Source organism: Corvus kubaryi, unplaced genomic scaffold (assembly GCF_017639235.1).
Source record: "Corvus kubaryi isolate FWS band 111438036 unplaced genomic scaffold, C.kubaryi_AGA036_p1.0 split1-131, whole genome shotgun sequence".
NCBI classification, from domain to species: Eukaryota; Metazoa; Chordata; class Aves; order Passeriformes; family Corvidae; genus Corvus; species Corvus kubaryi.
Window position 1 is genome coordinate 13,468,657 of NW_024582073.1, and position 24,815 is coordinate 13,493,471.

Here is a 24,815-nt window from a genome sequence, read left to right on the forward strand (position 1 = left end):
GTTACACCATCAGGTAAATTTACATCCACTTCCCCTCCTTGTACGTTTGAGCCATTTTTTAATACTGCAGAATTTCACATCTGGCTTGAGGTCCCTCTACTTGGTTTCATAGCTTTAACATGAATCTTCCTCTTTCACCTCCTATGACTGATCTCTAATTCCAGCAATTCCCCTTTTCCTTGGGGAGTATCTCACACACAGGTCACCAACAAAATTACTGTTTTTTAGTATCCAGGAAACTAAAGCAATTTTTGATTGCGTCTCCTGATGCATTGTGTTCAACTTCATCAAATTTAAAAGGTTAATTTTGTTAATATTTCAGGATTTCCATGCCTGCTCTGACTAATTACCGTTCACAATTGCTGGACCAGCTTGCACATTTCGGTTTCTTGCATTTGGGCCCTTCAGCTCTTTCTGGGGAGTGAAGTGAGATATGACACCTAATTCCTGGTTAGAAGCAGCCCACAGGGGATGCTGAAAATAAGGGGAGACACAGATATATTTTCTGGATTTCACTCTCTACAACACATTCTAAGGAAGGAGTGACAGCACATACATGTGTATCATTAAGGAGGGTGAAGGTTTGGGCAGCAAGGCAAGAGGAGATCAAAATTTTTAGCACCTGGTGAAGTAGGAGGCCACTGATTACATAGATTGCATCTGTGTTGGAGAGGAAATTGGTCTAAAATGCAGACATGTAAAGTCTTTTGGCGAGGGTGAGTGGATGAGGTAGTTTATACCGGCAGCAGAAATGTTCAGAAAGGAATAGCTCGATCCTGCAAGAAATGTGTAAATAAAGGCACACGGTACCTGAGGTGCTGCTGATGGCATGGAAACCTTGTATACATTTATTAGGTCGTTCTACTCCAAGTCCAGGTCAGTCCCATCTAACGCCATTTGTTCCCAAACAGCAGCTCTGCAAATGATCTTGGGCTTACATCTGCAGGTTCTGTTGCAAGCGTAAACTACTACATCCATAAAGGACAACTCTCTTTTTCTCTGAGTATCCAGGAAGAAACTGTGTATTTTTTTTCAAGTGTTTGTCCACACTAGTAACAAATACATCTACCCAGAATCCTACTCTGGGTGTGTCCATCAGGACTTAATTCTGACCACAAACATCCATCTATGGTGAGGGTGGGGCTTGGAAGGCCACAGAAGCTGAGAGTCCATTGGACCAGTCAAAGTTCAGGCCTCATTTATCATTATTTTTCATGTCATTTCAAGCAGGCAGGATAGGTTTAGTGCAGTAGTAAGGCAGTGGAGGGTTTGTATAATTTACAGGGGAACAGTTCTTTCACTTTTCTAATGAACTTTTAGCTCTGCCTCTAAGCTGAGATTCCTGCACCTCTCCCTTCAAAAGCTCAGCTGATTACCAGACTGACTTACTTAGGTGCCTTAGCAAGTAGAAACCAGCACACAACTGGCATATTCCTCATCCCACAATTGCCAGAGCAGAGGTTTTCTGGGCAGCAGCTACAGCTTGAAGCCCAGTAGTCCCCAGTTTCCCTTATACACAAATCCACTCTTATCCCTTGCATTTTTGCTGAAGGTCTGCCACATCCAGATCCTTACTGAGGATCTGAAAGTGCTGAAGGCAACAGTTCTTCAGCATCCTCAGTTAACATGACTTTTCATTTGTGCACATCAAATAATTCTTATTTCTCCATCTCAGGAATGTAATTCACTCCTTGAAGAATTTACAGTTTAACTCCAGCTGGGAAATTAGGTAAAGTGAGAGTTCTTCAGGAGCTTTCTCATTAAACTACCCAAGAGAAAATTTTTTGATGGAGATAAGCCAGTCAGATTTAATCTTTTTTTGGCAGGAAGAAAGATCCTATCACCAAGAGAGAAATTCTGATTTAAGGTGAGAGAGAATCAGGTTTTAGTTCTTTCTGCCTCAGGAAAGGGATTTAAAGCTCAGTTTGCTCCATTCCAAGCAAGATGGACTCACTAAATGGTTAGATGGAAGACAGACTTTAGAGCCTCTCTGGTCTGGTGTTTTATCAATGCCTATAAACTATTCTTTATTGCAAAAACAAGGAAAACATAAATCTTTAGAGAAGTATTATTTTAATGAGATGCACCCCAACTTTGCATTTAAAGTAAGTATCTTGACCAAACTTTTTTCTTTCCCCTTTCCCCCCCTTTTTTAAAAAAATTTTTAGACTTGCTCCCTCTGACAAAACACATCAAATTGGTTAACATTAGGTAAATTCAAGATGATTTCAACTTGGATGGGGCACATGCCTGAGTTGTTTTAGTAGATATCTTGTATATGATTTGATATTTAAATCTGAGTCCTTGACCATTTACCAATGACAATGAATTGCTAGAGAATAATAATTTTTAACTCAGTTCTGGTAGAGCCCAGCAGTACACTGAATTGCAATTATCATTCATCTGTTATTTAATTTTACCCATTTTACATCAATAGGTTTTAGAACAAAATGATTCATAAGTTCTGGCCAGCAAGGCAACATCTGGTACTCAACAGAGAGGTTTCACGTGTGTTTTTTTAACAAACGGCCTGTCCTCTTGTCCTGTATGACTCACTCTCTCCCTCTATATATGTCTATAGAATTGGAAAGTTTTCATAGTCACATATACTGAATAAATTGAAAAACAAGGTAAATATCAACATTGTTAGTATTCACTCTAATATGACCAGCTGCAAGGAATTTACTTGTTGAAACCAGTAAATGCAAGAAGGTGAGAGAAAGCAGTTAGATTGTAATATGATGTGCAACTGATTAATTAAGGTTTTTCAGATTCCAGCAGATGAATAGCAAAACTACTGTATTTCATACCAGTATCTCTCAAGGTGGCTGAAGAAACAGGCTGCAAACAGAGATCTACGTATCATTTTTAAAAGCTATGACTGCATGACATAGTTCAATTTTCTCCCTGATGTGAAGACAGCCCCATGTAGGTAGTAAGCCTAGCTTATTGTTTCACCATCCTAAAATCCAGTGAGGAGATGGAATTCTTTGTTTTCTAATTTAACACATTTATCATGGTAGCCAGTATCTATTTTCTGCAAGTTTACCTGTAAGGTGGCAGTAAAAAGTTGTGCAAAAGCAGAATTTTATAAAAATTTATTATTTCAAGCTCTGGATTTGTAAGATGTCCAGGATATAAAGACACCCAGATCATAAGTTTTAGGATGAAACACACTTGGCTCATGACAGCTGAAGAGCCAAGATATCTGAAGGCAGAAATACAGAACAACAATAAAAACCAGATTATGGGGGTTTTTTGTTTGAATAAATAGCACAAAATTGTTATTAACCTGAAAAATGAACCACTTGGTCAAATGTGGAGCTGTATTTTAAAGTCTAAACACTCACCAATTGCATTTATCCTCCCAAAATACGGCATTTTCCTTATCAACATTATTTCTAAATTAAATGAATAATAAACCACTTTTTCAGACCATAATTTGATTTGCATGTTTACTAAATCTCCAAGGTAAAACTGTTTACCAAAAAATTGATTTGGAAGTCCAAAGCTTTCTGAATGTGTGAAACTGGGAAGATGACAAAACATCAGTCTTACACCTGAGGTCACCACATCAAGCACAGTCCAAAACCCAGACAGCTCCTTAAGCCCTGGAATGCTGTACGGAGCAGCATGGAGCAGCAGCAGGACTGTCAAGGCAGATACACAAGCCCAAAGAAAGATTAATCCACATCAGGTCCCTCAAAAATAGTTTAATTTTCTTGCATCTCTCTTCTGAAATTTGTAGTAACTGGTGAGTAATCTCCGCAGCACAGCCACAAGACATTTTCACGTGGAGCAAAAATGAACCAAACTCCTCCCTTATTGAGAATGTTGTGTTAGTTGTCTACTTGGTCTATACAAGATTTAACACCTTTTCTTTGTATGGTTTCATAAGGCATCCTGCTTTGCATTCCTGCAGACTGCCAGCCTGTGCCACCTTAGCAAGTACACCTCCCCACAATGCTGGAAATTACCAGGCTGCAGCTCCTATAAAAGCTGAGCAGGGTATAGGAACAATGGGACCACTCACTTTCTCTCCTCAAAGCAGCAGGTGCTGTGTTAGAAACTGCACTGACATCAAGATGCAACTCTGCAGTTACTCTGTCTGTATACTGAAGTGCTTGTTTTCTGAATCTGGCAAACAAGGAATTGCACAGAACTGCTACAGTGTGAGAAATTTAGAATTCTTTCTTTCAAAGGGAAAGCATAGAAAAACTTTGCCTTAGGACTAAGATATGAATACACTAAAAATCAGATATGCCACTCCCTAACCTAATTTCTTTCATGTAGAAATCTAATAATGTTCCTAGGTCTCTCACATTTTGGGAGAATTTCCAATTGTGTTTTTTAAGGCAGTAAATGCAATCACTATGAATCCTCTACTGCCTTTCCCAATTTCCACAGAGAAAAAATACTGGCAGTGAAAGAACTGAAATGGAATTTGAAGCAGACCTAACAGAGAACAAACAGCAACAAAGTAAAATAGGCCTAACAAGATACAAACCAACCATTTGTGCCTGGGTTTTTTTTATATGTGTGTATATCTATATGGTGCTGCACAAGACATGCTTATGAAGGGAAAGAAGCATTTATAGTTAGCCCTGAACTAAAATCTGCAACTACACTGCACATACAGAAGTATCATGCAGAAACTTGGACAGAGACCAATGAAGTTAGAAGGCACTGCTGTCCCATTTTACATGTGTAATGACACCACCAACGTGGATCTCAGGATCACATCCCATTTCACAGCAGATACCCTGGCTGGATTTTAAACTGATCATGTACAATTTTATTAGAATTATCAAAATCAAGAAGAAACACTACAACAAAGTCTCTAAAAAAAAAACAAAAAAAACAAAAAAAAGCCCCCTGGGATCAAACCAGAATTACACTCACTTAAGAGATTTTAAGAACTAATTTTATGTTTGTCACCAGTTGGCTAGTAAAACAATTTTAAGACAGAAAACATAGTATCTCTAGGTCTGTGCTTCTATCTTTTATACAATTGTTGAAGTTATTCTCCAAACAGAACTATGAAGCTCTTGGAAGGATTCTGATAATATGATCTGTAAGGCTGCAGATTCTGTATCAAAATCCTTCTTTCTCTGAAGGATGACCAGTAGATGGCAATTTATTTAAATGTTGTAATGTACAGGTATAGCAATGAACAGATGAATGCAGTTGCTATCAGTTACTTGTAAATGTCAAAGGCTTCAAAGTCAAGTCACTCAGGAGAAGCCAAAGTAGAAAGAGGAGATGGAGGTAGGGCACAGAAGTAGCTCGAACAGCACAAGGTCCCATCTTGCCTGTGAATGCACCCATGTGGATTCACAGAGGTGGAAACAGACAACTTTTCCCAGTGAAGAAATCAGCAAATAAAACAAAAGACAAGACTGATGGTTTCAATGAACATAGATGAGGGGGCAACATGGCAGAAAATATAATTAGAAGATAAATAAGAAGGGAAGGGTTTCTAAATTCAGACAAGGAATTGAAAACTTTACATGGTTCTAAACTGTGCCACCCTAAACTAATGTGGATCATTAAGGCCAGGTCTACAGAACCTTCCACTCCAGGTACCTACAAGCAGCTTAAGAAACAATAAACTAACACTTCTTACTCCCCACCCCACAGTCCAGCAGTAGAAACAGCACCAAGAGATGGCAGCATGTAGTCTTGAAAGTTACTTAACACCAACTCCTCTCCTAAATTATGCAGCAAAATTTATACATTCTGAGAAAAACTGAAATGTAATTAAGGATCTGGAAAAGTACACATGAAAAATAAGGGAACTGAGTCTAGAATACAAAGGCAATAGCACACAGAAAAGACAACATCCAACTTTTAACCATCCCTTTCCATACTTGAAGGAGATACAGAACCTGAAAGATGTCAAATTCAAAAGATTTTAACAGAACTTTCTCAGATAACTTACAAGTTTGCTTCTACAAAAAATCAAGATTTCCTCAACTTCTCTCTCTTCAGCATACATCATTAAAGTTGAATATCAATACAAAAGTATTTTTAAGTAATATGGACTCTAACTCCTCATGCTTTTGGCCTAACGCTAAGCTTGTGTTACTGGATTATCAGAAATAAATATCCTTTACAGAGACACTAACTAAGCACACAGTTTTTTCTACCCTGCTCAGCAGCATGCAACTCCAATCTAAACAGGGCACTATGAAAGGCCAACCACTTGACCCAGCTCGGTAGTTCTGAATGTTCTGAAGTGGTACATATTACATGTAAACACTAAGGGAATCCTTTCCTCTAGCCCAGTTACTTCACATCATTCTCCTTTTAATCTTCTTCTCTGGATCCTACTAGGATTTATTACTGGTACTACTTATATAGCTAATTGCCAAGGCTTATTAGATAAAGAGATTTTTTTTCTATCTGTAGTTCTTCTTCTAAGACCAGCACCATCCCATGCAGTTTCTTCCAATGATACCAACATTAAAGTTCAGCAAGTGACCATTTTCTCTGCAAAAACCTCAGATCTAATTTCCACTCTGTTCCAGAAGAATCAATTTATCATTTCAGAAAATGACTGAAGGGTCTTGGAAATAATTTTGAGACGTAATGTCCATATTGTCTCTGTTTCAAAAAACAGAAGTTCTGCAACTGTTGAGTTTCTGACTATTTTATGTGTCTTAGTGGCAAACACCTTTGCAGATGTTTCAATAAAAAAGTCTGTAATCCTTCCTTAAAGCCAGGGATTTTTTTGTTGTTTTTGTTGTCATTCTTGCCTCCCTTACTTAACAACCACTTTTAGCCCTTTCACAGTCTTTCTTACAAGTAACCTTGTAGTTCTTCTATCAGTTTACTACAAAACTAGTTAGTACTGGTAGGCTTCTGCTATTCTATATTCTTTTTCTGCCATGTCCACTTCCCATATCAAAAACTTTCTTCAAGTGACTGTGTCACTTGTGCTTGCAAACTGAGACTGCGTAATTTCTAGCTGTTCCTTACAGACCTACTATTCTGTCAAAACAAGAAATAAGCTAATTTACTGAATTTCTGGCTTTAATTATCAACCAACTGAATGAAATGTCAGAGAGTCTGCAACTAAGAACAGGATTAAAAGGAGTCAGGTGCACTAGTTGCAATAATGAAGTTGCTAAAGTTAAACAATTAAACACAGTTCATTTCTTCTTATTTAATAAATTATATAAAAAAGTGAAACTTTTTTTTTTACACATTATTAAAAAACAGTTTCTTATCTAACTTCAGCAATAATACAAGCAATAATGAAACCAATTTAGATTTTTGGGTGGACATTCCATATCCCATTTAAGTGGAGTCCAGTGTGCACAGCCTCACAAGTACTGATGACTTTTCACTCCCAGGGTTGGTCTTCTTTTGTGCTGTTCTGGTTCCATAGACGACCTCACTGTTCATTTGGGGGAAAAAAACAAAACAAACAAAAAACAAACCCATATTCCTTGGTTAACATTGAAAAAAACCAACAAAATGTGGCAAGTTTCAACACCTGTTCAAACCATAAGTACTTTTGTATCATCATACAGATGTTCAATTATGTTTGTCACAGCAACATGGCATTTTATCTTTAGCCTTGTAGAAAAAAATGAAACCCGATAGTTTATGCACATACACGCACAGAGTACACTTGACAAGAACGCTTTTATGTGGTTTACATTTCACTTTTATTTAATCCTCAAAACTGCCCATATTGCAGGGGTTTTCTTGATGAAATATGGAACTGAGCAATTCATTCTACAAAATTATGGTAAAAACTTGCTCGTTTTTCTACCTTTATTGCTAAGAAACTTTACAGGTGCACAGTTTGTAAAAATAACCCTTTTAAGACTGAATGTATACACATGCTACAGGATTTTAAAAACTGACGTTAGCATAGCACCTCCAGATGGGGCAAATGCAGTGCTGAACATAGACAGAATGTTTACGAAGTTAGAACTGCTCATTTATTTTACAGCTTCTAAAGGGAAGAAATTGTTCAGTCCTAAAAGGGTTAAGTAGAAACCCTAATATACTTCTTTTTCTAACAAAGCTGCCACTCAATCCCACAGTACAGTGCTTGAAAACAAAGTCAAAAGTCTGGCACAGGAAAGTATACACATTTGTTCAGTACTCATAAACACAGCTGCTTTTGAAAGAAAGTAAATAATATGGTTAATAATTGAAGAACATCTTAGTTTCAAGATGGACATCCCTATGGAGTCATTTAATCCACAAGTGGGTGGCTTACTTCCAATAGATAATTTGTTTCACTTGGCATTAATATTTTCTGTATGGGGAATTCATCAATTTATGTCTTGAGTTAATGTCTTTTCAGGTAACCATTCTGATTTTATAAGTCTGTGCAATGAAAACAAGTACAGAATACCATTATTAACACAGTTGTGGGATGCCCTCAGGGCAAATAATTAGGAAAAACATCAGCAGCAGGTTATTAAAGACTACGCTAGTGTTGAATTCTGAAACACAGTTCCAAACGACAGAAAACAAGAAAAGGCATAGCTAAATTAGAGCACTCACTTTGCTTTTTCTTCCTATAGTTGGAACTATAACATTCTGAACACAGACTCAATTTCTATGTATACAGAATTAACAGCAGACTTAACAGCTAGACTTGAACAGTTATAAGAGTTTCATACTGAAACATTCTATAAGTAGTTTTATCAAAATCTCGAGATATTGTTAATATCATGAAAATTGATTAACAGCTCACAAGGCCAATATATGTAACAATATCACCCCACAGAAAAAAAGTTCAGGAAGATAATACGTCTGAACAACTGCATGTATTAACAACAGTAAGGACCTGGAAGACCATTTCTGTACTACAGAATAACTACTGGCAACAAGAGAGCCACAAGCCAAATGAAAAAATGTGGTTTAAAATGGTCTTGTAAGCAGAATAGGCTCTTTTTTCACCCACTTGGCTGTAGTGTGTAGAACAGCAGATATTAGGCTAAATCTTTACAAGTCAAGGGATATTATATCTATTGGGCAAAATTACTGCACATAAAGAAACTGAATATAAAAAGTATTGCATTTATACGTAAAAAATTTAAAATAATGAGTATAAAAGCACATGTCAAGTTCTGAAAAGCTATTTTAAATAGTCTTTGAAGGTTAAAAGGCTTGCTATGGTTTGCCTGCTGTGTGTCTATCATGGTTTCTTGAATACCCTCTAGATCTGATATATGTATCTTGTTTATTTTAATTCTCAGTCTAATTAGTGATGAAAATCTGTGGCTCTTGAACTAAGCTGTACTGTAAGATATTTATGTGCTTCTAACAAAAACATTGTGAAACGATTCCTGCCACAACACAATAAACCAAAATTTTACAGCACATACAAAGGTAAACAGATTTGCAAGTAAATGCCAGTAAACAGTTTAAAACAGAGATAAGGCCACAATGAATCTTGCCCTTGGTCACTGAAATGGAGATGAGGTGAGGCAGCATTCACTAGTGCTAGGAACCAGCATCGCGACTACATCACGGGAACACGTTTCATAATACAGAATAAGGAGTATGAAGGCCTGTGGTAGAATACAAGCACATTTTAAGAGGAGAGTGGCACTGATTTTACTATCTGCTAAATACGCTTTATAACCAATTTCTTCCTTTAAACACATTGTTTTCACACATACAATGGAGCACTAAAGCAAACAAATAGAATGGAGCGTCAGAGTACACAGATACGGTGCAGAGATGATGCCTTAAAATGGTGGTGGATGTTGAAACTGGAATAAGTGGTCAGAAATAAAAACCCTATGAAAATGGTCAACAGGTAAGCTTGTAAGCAACGCACTGTAGGAAACCACAGGTTCACATTTACACAGCAGTTGTGACTTTTGCTTCAGGGTATAGAAAAGGCTGAACACACCAAGAAATTTGTATTTTGGCTTTTAAAGAGGAAGATCACACTGTCAGAACTTGTCCTACAAGTCTATGCCTAGCTCTGGGACTACAAATGAACTACTGGGGTATACTTTCAAATACAAATGAAGCAGGCAGGTCTACAAGGAGGGACAAAATATGGTAAAGTCAAAATGAAATACAAATGCAACAACCAACAAAGTCAAAGTGCAAATGAGCCTTGAATTTATGCTGGAGAGAAGACTTGAATGTTGCACAAGCTGTTGGCAGGGAAAAGGAAACCCACAGGAAACAAGGATGGGAAGAGCTGACATCTTCATAGTGCTTTTATGATTTTCTATTTGCCCATTTCTAAGTAATAAAATTTACTTCTAGTTATTACTGTATGATCACTTCACAATGAAAGCACGTTCTCAATACAAGTGTTACACAAAAGCCTGGCCTAATTTACTGAACAGTATGAAGAAAAACATGCTCGTTGTGATTCTTAAGTGATGAAGGGCATCACCTACCAATCCCATTTGTAGCACATACTTCTCATGGTACTTCAGTTACATGCCAACAAGACAGAAGACATGCTGCCAAATGAAGTTATTGGGAACATTCCACTTTTGAAATAAAACATTTAACTTACACTTAATACAAATTATGTACAAGATTAGAAAAACCTGAACAGATCCTGAAACATTTTCAGATGTAATATGACTGAGCAAGGAAGAGGGGGAGTAACCCAGTAACAACCCTTCAAAAACACCAACATATGCCTGTGACATGAACAATCATTAATATGACTGCTTGAGATGCCACTTTTAGGAAAAAAAACCTCATGTAATGTTAGAACCTCATGAATTATCACTATAAATACATATTTAAAAAAGAAAAACAGAAATAACTATTAACAATGACTGAAAACAGAGCACTAAAGTTAACATACATTGCATGTATTGCAGGCAAGGCAGAGGCATTTTTTAAAGCTTTTGCACAGACTTCATATAATCTTAAAAAAAATATGCTGGCCTTTACAAGGTTCTACTTGCTGAAATAAAAACAATTTCAGTTCATAAAAAGTCACAAGACTTCAGTTTAAAAAAAGGAACAGTTCCAGCCACAGACCAAAAATATATATTTTTTTTAAAACTGGAAGAGTATGGTAATTAGATTATACAAGCATGGTCAGGCTTGGAACCTGAATATACTTCAGAGCAAAAGCTCAGAGGAAAAAAAAAATATAAACTATTTGGTAACAAAAGTGTACTATATGTTGTGATACAAAAAAGGTATGGTGAAAATGTACCTTTTATACTAAAGCTTATACAAGTTCCTTGGTCCATAAAAACTATGTTGTGTTCATGTTTTCTAGTTTGCTCAACATGTATCCCAGCCACATTTTTGTTTCTTGCCCACTAAAAAAAACACAGCTGAAAAATAGATTTTCAATAAAGTTCTTATGTTTCGGATGTTGGTTTTTTTTTTATTGTGGCTTCTGTTTTTAAGATCAGCACTTGCAGGTAACAAGGTTCAAATCATATCACCTAAAATGCGAAAGTGTTTTCCCATGAAACCACAAAAATTGTTCAGTTCTCTTGAATGTAGCACGAAAAGTCAATTAAAGTCCAGACAAACAACAGTAGTTAGGAAACTACAGTTGCTGTAGATGATGTGACATTGGTGGGGTTTGTGCTGACGCTTGTGTAACTTCCCTCACTGTTTGTGTTTGTTTCACTGGAAGCCATGAGGCTTGAGTTGGCTCTGAGAATTGCTCCAGCAGCACTGCAGTGTGGCCGTGGCCCTGGTTCCGGTGTGTATGTAAAGGTAAGGCTGGTGGAGTAAATTATGCCATCGTTACGGACCAAAGTTACTGGAACCTGGACTGGCTGTCGGACCCACCTCCAACCCTCTCGAAATGCAGAAATGTCTGGAACAACACAAAGCATGCTCTCTGCACATCTGAAAAACAGGAGAGTCAACTGAGCACAATGTACTTAAGTTGAAAGAATACAATAGAACAGAACAGTTCAGTTGGAAGGGACCTACAATATTCAACTAGTGCACACACTGACCACTTCAGGGCTGACCAAAAGTTACAATCATATTATTAAGGCCAAATGCCCTTTATTTGCTTAAACACAGAGAGGCTAGGGGTATCAACCACCTTTCTAGGAAGCCCGTTCTAGCATCTGACCACCTTCTCAGTAAAGAAATGTTGCCTTATGTCCAGTATAAATCTTCTGTGGTGCAGCTCTGAACCATTCCCATGTGTCCTGGCACATGACAGCAGGAAGCAGAGCTCAGCACCTCCCTCTCTACTTCCCCTCCTCAGGAAGCTGCAGAGAGCAATGAGATCACCTCTCAACTTTCTTTTTTCTAAACTAGACAAGCCCAAAGTATTCAGCTGCAACTCCTAGGGCCTTCCAGCCCTTCACCAGCTTTGCTGCCCTTCTCTGGACACATGCCAGTACCTGAACATCCTTCATAAACTGAGGGGCTCAGAACTGCATGCAGTGCTCGTGGTGAGGCTGCACCAGTGCTGAATGCAGTGTGATAGTCACCTCTTTTCACCAGCTAGATGCAACCTGGCCTCCCTGCTGCCAGGGCACATTGCTAACTCATCCTGAGCCTCTGGCAACCAGTACTCCCAGACCCCTTTCTGCAGCACTGACAAGTGTACACCTGAGTGTGTACACAAGCACACACTCTTCAAAGCATCCAGTAGAACACAGACACCATAAAAGTAATAAAAAATATTGTACCTGTACATGGTTTCAGCTTCCACATCCCCAAACCAGACACGTAAATTTGGAGTGAAGTTCTGTCCTGTAAGTTCCAACATCGCTACATCCCCACCACCATTCAACTGGAAAGGGAGCAAACAGAAAAAGAAGAAAAAAATCCCCCCCAAATATATATATTAATGAAAATAAACACTCTCCCCTCAGGAAAAAATAAACAAACAAAAAACCCCAACAAACAAAAAACCCCACCAACCAAAAAAAGTCACAAACAAAACCTTCACATACAGGTAAGAACTTTAAACAACACTGTTTCTATCAGCTGGACAAAACCAAAACACACACACAATCTACACAACTGAAATATAAAGAAGTAACACGTCCAAAAGATACTGCCAATTAATTTGATACTATGAAAGAATTTCGAAGTTTTGATAATGGCCACTTAGAATAGATGTCAACAAGTCTTTGAAAACAGAGAACAAAATATTTCAGAGAAGGTATTAGGGGAGTTTTTCCTCTGCCAAGTACTGGGGGTTTTTTTGTAAGGCTCTCTTTGATCTATAATTGGCAAGAGTCAAAAACAATTTCTAAATAATCAAACAGAAATCCTAGGGATATCACTACCATAGTATATTTAGAAATAAAATTCTTACTGTATACAACAATATTAGTATTATTCCTAGAATGGATAGACTTGTGTATTCTGAAATGTAAGTAAGAAAAATTATTACAACAAAGTAATTTTATTCTTTATAAAGCTATTGACACTGTTTTCCTACAGTATTTCACAAGGGTATCATGAACGTTAAATGACTATGATAAAAACGATCTCACATAAAACAGTATATTACAACAAACTACAAACTTACTTGAAGACTTTCTACAACAGGCACAGGTGTCACTGGAGCATGGACTGGACCCATCCCCTCATAAAATGTATATTCTGCTTTGTCTGTGCTAATGATTGTCCAAGAAGCTCCATCATTAATCATTTCTTTATTTGGTTCTTTTGGGCATGGAGTGGCCTTAGAGAGAAAGAAAAGTTTTAAATCTGATCTGTAGATATGTTTGTCAAGTCACAGACCTAAAAACCAACTCAGCCAGTAATAATGCCTGTTATTTCAAAAAACGTATTTCTTTATGTTTTCCTCTAAAAAATGGCCTAGAGAAACAGCCTTCATATTTCAGAAAAACTACTAGAAAACTAGTATTTGTGAGAACACCATAACTCTCACCTAGGACACTGTCATCTCTCCAAACTTATGTTTGAGTTTTATTTTAGTTCAACTTTCAAAATTTTAATGTTATTCAATAGGTGTCAATAAAAAAACTACAGCAACTAGAAGTAGCTGCTTTAAAACAGATCTTTAATTAATACAAAGCATCCAAAACAGCTGAAGACTGAAGTGGGCCTTTTTTTCTTTTTAGAGTTCTTCACCCTCCACAAAATGATGGAAAACACAAGTTTATATTTCAGTGTTTGTGCAAAGACATAGGAGAGAAGCTGAAATGATAGCCTTGCAAATTAGAATAATGGAATCATAGAATGGCTTGCATTGGAAGGGACCTTAAAGATCATCTAGTGTGTCCCTCTAAATATTACTAAATTAGTATAAATATATATACAGATAGATAGATACACAGAAAATACACAGACAAGTATTTTTTTATGGCAACAGAAGCCCCTGAACAATTTCACCACCTAGCAACTCATAAGAAACTTGTGTAGAGGTCAAACACTGGCACAGAAAAAAATTCTAACAGCTAGATTCTGTTTCCCTCCATTAAGTTTTAAGGATATATCGGTATGTAACCGTAACCTTCACTCTTCAAAGTGGCATATAAACTTCAATTAGCATGAATTGTCCAGACCAGATGTTAAAAATCAAAGCTGTATTTTCATGTGGACTCTTCGTTCTGGTATGATTATGTAAAAAGCATCGAAAACAGCTCGCAAGGAAGTGTGTAACATGGATAGTAACTACAGATCTTTCCAAACTCAAGACACCCAAATAATACTTCCATCAGAAACATATGGAGCTTCTGAATTACTAGCCCAACTACAGGAGAAAGTTTCACAAAGGATGTCTGGACTTCAGGCGGCTCTCTTGAAAGCTGTTTATTGCATAGGCGAAGTTACAGCATTTCAGGGAGTGGATATCCAGAGCCAGCCCTACAGCTGCCAGCTCCAGCTGTAGGCATACCTGAAGCCCCTTTCTGTTCAAGTTACAAAGCATTAGATACTTTTCTTTGCTGAGTATCTTAATACATAACAACCAATAAGCACCATACACAATACCTTTACATTTGCCTATAGCCTATCATAGCTACTACCATCACCATATTATAGTCATTATTATCCAATCACAAGAGTAAGTAAGTTACAATTTAAGCTTACAGTGGAAAATTCTCAGACCTCTCTTCTTGCTTTCTTGTTTGCCTGCAATAGTTCTTTTTGGTAAAAACATGTTTTCTATTTACTTATGCTCTTCTTGAGACTTATTTACTTGGTGAAAAACATGTCTTTGTTTGTAGTCACATACCTTTGTCCTATTCATAAAAATCTCCTTCCAACTCATCTCCAACCTTTGCCTTCTCAGTTATTCAGTGGTCAATGTTTCAGCAAAACATCTTTTACTCTATATCAAAACTTACTTTCATTTCTATCTGTTTCCTCAGTTTCTACATTCAGAGGTCTTTCTGCCAAGCCTACGTATCTGTGAAACTTCCTTACTAAACTTTCATCCTCTCCAACACCCAACTTCAAAAGAGAAGCCATTATATAGGAACTGCTGTATACTATTTTGAAGCAAGGCACCTTTCCTATAGGCTGATTACAATTCTTGTTGGCATGGAATGATATACTTTGAGTCATAACAAATAAAACCACGGATATGAAAAAATGAACAACCCTGTAAAAATCCTTGACTGACTTTTTTCAGATTTCCTAAGTCCATGAAGTGGAAGGCAAATGCCACAGAATTTGTTCTCAAAATCCTGTTGCATCAAGAATCATTTCAGTAACACATTACTCCTTCTGTTACAGAAATCTTTGAAAGGTTTCAATTCCCTTTGTAGAGAAGCATTCTTCCTTGTCACTTGAAATAGGGCTCCGGGGGCATTTCTCACCTTTTCTTTCCTTCCCTTAAGTAAATTTTCTCAACAGGTGGCACTGGAAGATTAAAATGGCTTAACATCACGCTTAGTACCTCATGTACTGTCTGGCTTCAACTGGAGACAGAAGTTACAACTTGGGATCCTAGGGTTGCCACTGACGGTTTTCTGAAACCACCACCTCAATGTGCGGTGGCAGCTGCAAGTGACGACACCATGGTGGACACCAGCAGATAAAAGTGATGAGAACAAGCTGTCTTTACACTACAAAGGTGTAAATCCTTTGTTCACCTAATTCTGTAATACTGTGTGCAGTTGTGGTCTCCCTGTCTAAAAAAGTCAGAGCAAAAAACAAGAGAAGGGACAGAAAGGGCAATTAAAATCACCAAGGAGTGCTGAACTTATGAGAAGAAATTGAGAAGACCGTGATTTTCCAATTAGGAGAGAAGAAATTAAGATGTTGAGGGCTAAGTGAATGCAGAACTGTTGCTCACTAAATACTGCAAAACTGGAAGAAGGAATCACTCACAGAAATTGTTACATCATTCAAAATAAATACAGCAAAAGTTTATTACACAGAGAACAGGAAACCTCTTGAACTTTCTGACACAGATTACTGAAGAAAAGGAACATCTGCACATTCTGAGTTAATCAAACCGATGTACACATTACAGAATGACACTAAAAGAGTCAGGGATGCAGCCTTTAACAATGCTTGGTACAAGAAGTGTGGATGCTGGCAGAGTACAACCACACTGGACTGTGAAACACACCCAGATCCACCGGCTTCCTGTAAGCACCAACTCCTATTGCTGCTGGTAGACTAGACACAGACATGGACCATGCTCTGATCCAGTAAGGCATGATTTATATCCTTTCTCCATGCCCCAGAACACACACATGTCTTGAAAGAGAGATCTGGGTGGTATTTCAGCAACTGAATTTCAAGGTTCATGCTCACCTGCAGACTTTTTTACAGCCTCTTTGCTTTAAGCCTCTATGGTCTCTGTATAGGGCTATTTCCATTTACCAAAGAGAGACTTGCCATCCCAAAGTTTCAGGATTTTGGGGGGTTGTTGTTGTTATTGTCGTTTTGGTTATGTTGGGGGTTTTTGGGTTGGTTTTTTTTTCAACAGTGACCATAATTTGTCTAGATTCCTACTATAGGAACAGTGTACACATGCTGTTTCCCTGGTCTTTGTCTTCTGATCCAAAATAAAAAACCCAGATAAAACAGGATTTCTCTCCTGACATTGGCCGAGTTTATCTTCCAATCTGATTTCACCTACCAAAGCACGGTAACAGCCTGATGTGCAATTTACCAGATTTTATTCAACAAGTATAAGCAGCAGCTACCTCCTCCACAAAGAGGATTCAGGACAGGGGCTTATCCTTTTACCTAACTACTACCCATGTGGAAAGTTCAGAGCTCTTATTAGACTGGGCTCCATGAGTGCTGCTGAAACTGAAGTGTGGTAGTGTGGGGTATGCTCAGCCCCCGCCCTGGAGGTTCATCTGCTGAGATAAGGAGACTGCCTAAACCTCCCAGCAGAACTCCCCTGGAAAGGGAGCTACTCTTCAGTTACGGCGAGAAGACGACAAACCCAGAATCCTCTGGGAGACCCTATGCAGATCCTTTGTAAACCATTGGCCCTTACCTTCTGACACCCACCCCCTGTATCCCTATAAAGCCAGCCCCCTGCCCCTGTGAGGGCAGAGAGAGCTCGTCCCTGGCTCCCCTTGGCTCCCCTTCGCTGAACTAATAAAGCTGCCTCATGCGGAACAGCTACACGAGCCTCTCGTCTCTCCCTGGTCTGGCCTGGAGGCTGCCCTGCAGAGCTGAGCTGGAATCACGAGCTGACAATCACTAAAGAGCTGACAGCCTCTGCACGGGCCCTCCTGGCCAGCAGCTGACGGAAGACACTGGGCCTCAGGAAGACGATCTCTTTTGGGACCATCTCTCCGGAGCAGTCACAGCTTCCTCGGTCAGAGCTACTAACCCCTCACCAGCTGTCATATGGTAGGACATCCTGATAGCTCCACAGGCAATTCCAGGATGCTGAACTAAGGCAGCTGTCAGAAAAGCAGGAGTTGCTTCTTCATTCAGCGCTTCCCATACAGTACTCTGAGAATGATTAAATAGCACGCTGATCCTGAGTTATCGTAATTCACATTTCAAGGCTTTCTCTTCTAAATGATAGTGATACCTTAGGTTTTAGCTTTTATATTTTTCAGAGCCTGTATTGCCTAGTATGTAACGCTGACACTTCATATAGCCTGTTAGCTACTGTTCTCACATTTCGGTTAGACATAACAAATCCTCTCTGGGGCCTGAAGTCAAGGACACCTTGCTGTCCCAGGCCCTGAAATATGCAAACTGAGCCTCTGGACAGGGGGAGCAAACTCGGGGTAATTACATCATTACTTGAAATTATAATTGGAAAATTAACCCTGATATGCAAATGGACCAAACTTATAAAAGTGTGAGAAACTCATGACCCAGGGTCCATCTTGGGTGGAGCTGCTTGGAGGCTTTTGACTCCCAAGGTGTACCTTTGAAGGCCCTTAAAATAAATACCAGATTTTATTCTCTTTTTCTTGTCCAGCCTCTGTTTTCAGGTAGCCATTTCAAGGCATTAATAGTCCATTCTCCTTTACAAGAATATATATTGACAGATACGTATTTCTGCTGTGTGCAGTGGGTAGAAACAACAGATCTAGTCCCTTCTGAACCACAGGTCATGAATATGTTACTGAAATAGGAACAAAGCTTCTCATACTCTCTTTCCATTATCCCAATTCAGGAGAGAATTCAACTGAGTCTTTACCAAGCCTTCCTGTCCCTTCCCTTAAATTAAGGGAAATCTTAAATGTTAGATTCTAATTTCCTATCTCTACTTTTCTTACTCAAGAAGGTACAGCTGTTCTGAGGAAGTCCTGAATCTTTCCCAAGCATGGCCATCTTCCTGGAGCACAGCATTATCTCTCAACACCCTTTGTTACTTGAGCTGCCCCCAAAATATTTATAGAAAATTGCAATACTTAGGTAATCCTGAACTTGGCCAAAGTCTTCACAGAGTCATAGAATATTCTGAGTTGGAAGAGACCCACAAGGGTCATCAAGTCCCACTCAAGTAAGGACTGACCCTGTTCAGGGATTGAACCCACCACCTTGTTTTTAGCACCATGCTCTGACCAGCTGAACCAATCTCAGGGTCATTGTTGGCCTGCTAGGAATTACCATGTAGAAGTGCTACAAGCATGTCTGTACATACAAGAGACATAAAACCCGATGTTCTTCTCCACCTGGCTGGAGAAAAAATATTTCTGAGACAGTTATATTCTTTACGAATCAAATTTCTGTGGCTTCTCAAGTTCCTGTGGGCAACTACCACAGCTGTCTATGTTTACACTCTTAGCCAAGAGCAACACATGGCATCTCTACTGAGTTCATAATGAAACAATACTATCATCAACTGTATCATTTCCTATTTGCTGTAACCTAGAAATGGACACACAAATAAGTGGTGCAGCTCCACTGGCATATACCAACATGTTAAACCACAGTATCATGATCACATGCACAAGTTTCTAGTGTGTTTCCTTTTTCTCCATTGGAGAAACCAGAATTCATTTTCCAGACAGACATGGAAGAAAATTATGAGGAAAGAAAAACAGATTTGGAAAGGCACAGATAACAATTCGTTGCTTTTCATCCTCTCTTTTCAAGACAAAGTATTAGACTCACATTCAAAACCTACTACAAAAATGGCATTCATATATATTTTGGGAGTATTTGGGAAAACCGTGCAACCATGCTTCTCATCTGTTGAAATAGTTTTAAACAACTTACTTGAAATTGGATTATTCTCTCCTGGGAAAGGCACAAATACATTCTCTCAGTGTCTTTAAGGTAAAATGCACATTTATGGAGCTGTGATACTGGATCATCTGCATCCAATAATGCCGTTTGTTTATCTACTTTTCGAATTATCTGTGATGAAAATTGTACATATATATTTAAGACATACATATAGTCAGTAAAGGAAGTGAAAAGTATTTTTTTTAACATTTCCATGCTTCTCATTTTGATACCAACGTTAGATTCATAGTTCTTAGTGCCTTTGAAACAAGAATGACACTGAAGCCACACTCAGTACTACTACAATGTGCTGCATGCATAGATATTTTATCTATTTTTGCTCAAGGAGTGGGGGGAAAAAATTGAAGCTTCAGCAAAATCTGCTTTTGTCCCATTTGCTAGTGTAAAAGAGCAATTATTATATTGGTATCTTCAATCACTAATTACTATTCTTAGTAATTAATATGCTTCTACAGCTTTCACCACTGATAGGATCAACAACATTCTGTGGCAAACTGATTGCTGAAGGAGAATAATTAAAATAAGGATTAACTAAAGATATTGAGATGTCCTTAAGTAGAGTTTTGGAAACAACAATCAGAACATATCTTAACAGCTGGTCATTAAATATTACTTGAAGACAACTGCAAAGAACAACTGTTCCTTACATCTGGCACCTCAGTGAAAAAAAATATCTGCTGACTTAATTCAGATCTGTTTAACCAATTTATTTCTAAAAGTCAAAAGCTATTCCCTTAGAGAGTGAAAATCTGTAGCTCATAGTTTTAACTCAACTCCTAGAAAGAAGTTTAATGCTTTATGCAACACTACTAGATGCAGCAGCCAAAGTGCCTGAATATTTCTAAGCTGACAATCAGGAAGCCAACTATGTCCTCTGCAACATCTAATGATAATGAAGAGTATTATTAGCAATATAAATTTAAAGGTTAACTTTTTTCTTCTAAGTTCTTTGCATTTGCTTATAATATATCTGCAAGTTACCTTCTAATTGCATCACCTTCCATCAGTCCTGTAAGGCAGTATGACAAATGTTCCCAATGGCAAACAAAACAGGAACCTTTAGCCTGATTTGTTTTAATCTATTTCTACTTACAAATAAGGTTTCTGGAATAATAAATGATGGCATCTCTTTTCAGCAATAAGAAAGTATTAACATGAAGCCCACAAAAAAGTGACATCCTCTTACTGCATTTCATGTGCTTGAACCACATCAGTAGTGTAACCAGGTCTGGATTTTACTGTCAAACAATGTGATTTAAGGGAAACAAAAAAAAACCCAGTGAAATTTTTATTCTGCACCATGTACGCTGAGCAGGCTATTATCTTTTTTTTTTAGCCAAGTTTGGTATTGGGAGAGAATTTCTCATTACAGTCCTAGCAAAATAAGTCTGGGAAGAGGAACAAAAGCCTGACTCCAGGAAGGCTGTTTTTATATTGGCGCATTCTGAAGATGGCTTCTACCTAAAGTTGAATTAGCAGAGCCTTGTATGAAGCTCATAATAGGCTGACAAGCCACAATTTCACAGAAGATCTCATATGAAGCACTGTTGATTATTAATTCCATAAAATTCCACTTAGGCTGGCATTAAGAGCATAAAACAGGAAAAAAAAAAATCTATAATTACACTTAACCATATTTACAAAAGCCATTACTGTTTATCCAGAAGTAATTTTTTTTTTTTGTTCACAAACCTTAACTAATTATTCCAAAGGCAGTTCCCATGTTTCAGACTTAAAACAAATATTATTAATAAATATGAAAAAAATGTTTTTGCAAGCTGGTACTAATATCATGTATCCTCAGGAGTACATAGAAGTGCTTTTAGATTCAAATCAGTCAAGCATTTTTAAAGCTGTGCTGGAACTCAACACATGGAACAGTCCTACTGGCTACTAATATTTTACTCATCTATCGATATCAATATTTAAAGCATTTTGGAACAGGGGAATCTACAATACTGTTTTTAAAATAGACAGATTAACCGATTTTGGCAGGCTTGAATTCTGAAAAATTCCCTATGCTTATTTTACAAGTTGTTCTTTGTTTACAGAAAATCTGCAGATACAAAAATATGCTTTCATTAAAATAAATGCCATTTTCCATATAAAACATGTATTACCCAAAGGCAACACACAAAGCCAAAAACTGTAAACATTGCAAACCCAGCTATGGAATTACATTAAGTTGCCATCTATAAATTAATTACAGCATTGGAGAAATTAAACTGTACCAGTCTCGGGAGTGCCATGCCAGTAACTGAGCATACAAGTTTGACAGTCTGCCCATAATGAATGTAGCCATCTCTCACTGTGAATTCTTCTCCTTCTGATTCATCATCATCCACTGCATGAAACAGGAATTTTCAGAATTAGTTGTTTTAATCACTGTTTTTCTTGATAGGAGATACATTTAACATCATGCTATTACATCAAATATATACTCAGTAACAAAACAAGTCTGCATATGGGCAATTAATATGGAGGAAAAAATGTAGGATGCTTTTTTGTGAGGATGAAGAAAAGAGTGAAAAAAAATTCACAGAATTGCTTTTACTTACAGAGGTGAATGTAAAACGCTCCCCACTGTTGTGAACTGGCATGGAAATTACCACCTTCTACGTGTAAATATCTGGTGCTAACTGTTTGGGATCGAAGTCTATTAAATAGTGCCACTTTTGTCCCTGATGCAATACATACTGCAAGGAACACATACAGACTTGAGATTATAAAATTACTTCATTATTACATAGAAAAGTAAAAAAAAGTCACAAATAACATAAACTGAAGAATACTTGAAATCAAGACATAATTATCAAATACTGGTTAATTTAGAAAATATTTATATTTGTGAAAGACCAAAAATAGTCTTAAAGTTATGAGTGCAATAACATACATAGTGTCTGTTCTCCAAAGGCATGCTAGCTCACAGAATTTTGCCACTTAGCCAAATGGGCCAGTGCTTGCCAGCTGAAAACTGTTCATAGTTCTCCAACAAGTGATTATTTAAGGAGAAGCTTTAGCTTGCCCTTGTGAAGTACTTAAGACAACTTTCAGCAACCATTTGAAGAATATTTCAAATATAAAGAAAAATTATTCTTACAATCACAAGCAATTGAAAGGAAGACAGATGTAACTATGTCAAATTATAACCATGCAACTTGAAATGTTCTCAGATCTGATCTTAACTAATAATTCAAAAGAGAGAAATGTAAAGTTTGCTCCCCTAAAAAAAAACAGCAATTAAAATTTTGCCATCAGAATGGGAATGTTGTTCTACTTGGTTCATATTTACTATTGAACATTGCTTGTTTCATATTCACTGTCCATCAAAACTATCTGTCTGAATACAAATTCAACAGTGCATACTCTGAGCCCACGGGCGTGAACTGCACAGCAACAGATTGCCTTTAGTCATGTGCCAAGCTAGCGGCCCCGAGATCCACATTCCATAGGTGAATGGGTTCCAGCCCAACACAGATGGAAGAGCCTTTTAAAGCACTAGTGAAGAGAGAGAGAAAAACAAACAAAAAAAAAGGGTATCTCTTGAGGTGCTCCAGTGGTATGCAGGCAAAAAACGTTGGAGGAAAAGCAAAAACGTTCCCAATTATACAGTAGCACCAGAGATATTATTAGTTGAAAAACACGGTAAGCAAATAAATCTGGGTGAAATATCACCATACAGATTTCTTAAACGACTACTTAAAATGAACCATGCAAAACAAAAATAAGAACAACATGAAAATGGCATGAGACAGTAAGAAGGTGGCTGTGATGTGACGAAGTGCAGTTTGGATAACATTTATCACAATCTGAAAGCAATCTCTTTGATACTGATCAAAACATTCTAAGCACCAGATTGCGGCAGTTAAAGAGATCCAAAAGCTTAGAAATCTGAGGTAGAACATTCTTTATACATCTGTCTACATGAATTCATTCCTCAGAGTACATGGGGGTTTGAGTGGGCCTTTTTTATTTACTAAATAATTAACCGTGACTGCATAAAACTCAACAGGGTAACCTATTTATACGAGAACATTTAAAAACACACTGATGTGTACAGTTCTGAAATACAGCTAAAAATCAAAAGTTGAAAATTTCGTTGTATTTCCTTTGTAGTCAGACCTTAGAATATGTAGCAAAAAATTAGTAGGAAACAAAATTAATTGCTACATAAAGAAAAAACTGAAATACTTACAGTCCGCATTTTTCAGTGACTGTTTCTTTTTAGAAGGCTTGGAGATGACTTTGATCCGTTTACTGAGGAACACACCGATGTCATCACTATTGCCATAGAACATTTTAACCGATAACATGAAGTGCTTTCTCTTGTCTGAGTCTGATATGTATAATGTTTTGGCAGTGCAATAATTCTGTAGGTGAAAATATACTGTGGTTTCTTCTTTGAAGTCAACCCAGTTCAATAAACTATGCATATTTAATTATGAATGAATTAGGAAAACTAATACAATAGGTTTCTAAAACAGATGAGAAACTGGTTTTTTCTATCTCTTCCATATGCATTTCTTTATGACTACTGTTTAGCTTTGTGAAGTGTTGCACCCAACCTCATTACTCTATGATCATTCTAAATACCCTCACCTGAACTGGAAAACATGATTGGAGACCCTAACTGTATCAAAGCCACCTCCGAGGGGCCAAGAGCACTACTAAAAATTACATTTGATTAGGGCTGTACAGACAGTACACTGGGCATGCACAAGGAACCGCCTGTGCAGAAAATGTGTTGAACTAAACTTTTCTTGAAAGGATGGAAAATGATTGGGTTTTGAAAAACAAGGAAGTTACCTTTGGCTAAGTGTTTATGCTAGGTGACAGCAGAATTAAAAAAAAAAAATCTCATAAGGAACTTCAATTATTCTTTTCCTATTCAGCATTATGAAGCATTTCTAGTAGACTGTGCTGAAAATACTACGTAGCTACAAAATACTGCTTAATGAAACAACGAGGCAAAATGAACACTTTTGCTGCTAGTTCTACTCCAACTGTTTAAGTCATCACAAATATATTTTTAAAAAATCTTTTAAGGTAAGCAATTTACACCACTGTAGAAAATAATCTACTCAATTTTTAAGATGCTACTTCAGTTGTATTTTTAGGCAAAGGGACTTAATATTTCTAGCAGCAGATGTTTTGATACTGCCTTGATCAGATTATCCACTCATGCAAGCCAAGGAAGGGGACAG

At 37.5% G+C, this 24,815-nt stretch overlaps 1 protein-coding gene across 2 annotated transcripts in view; it reads right to left on the reverse strand.

Annotated features, from left to right (window-relative positions):
- Window positions 1–7,153: 7,153 nt before the first annotated feature.
- The window catches only part of RBPJ (recombination signal binding protein for immunoglobulin kappa J region), a 61,221-nt gene continuing 43,559 nt past the window's right edge, over window positions 7,154–24,815 (reverse strand). For both annotated transcript variants that reach the window (XM_042053010.1, XM_042053011.1), the window contains exons 5-11: window positions 23,807–23,981; window positions 22,170–22,307; window positions 21,843–21,955; window positions 19,582–19,722; window positions 13,484–13,639; window positions 12,633–12,736; window positions 7,154–11,829 (exon numbers count right to left, since the gene is read on the reverse strand). In XM_042053010.1, coding sequence (XP_041908944.1) covers window positions 11,514–11,829; window positions 12,633–12,736; window positions 13,484–13,639; window positions 19,582–19,722; window positions 21,843–21,955; window positions 22,170–22,307; window positions 23,807–23,981 — 1,143 coding nt within the window. In that variant the 3' untranslated portion in view covers window positions 7,154–11,513. The remainder of the gene's footprint in view (window positions 11,830–12,632; window positions 12,737–13,483; window positions 13,640–19,581; window positions 19,723–21,842; window positions 21,956–22,169; window positions 22,308–23,806; window positions 23,982–24,815) is intronic.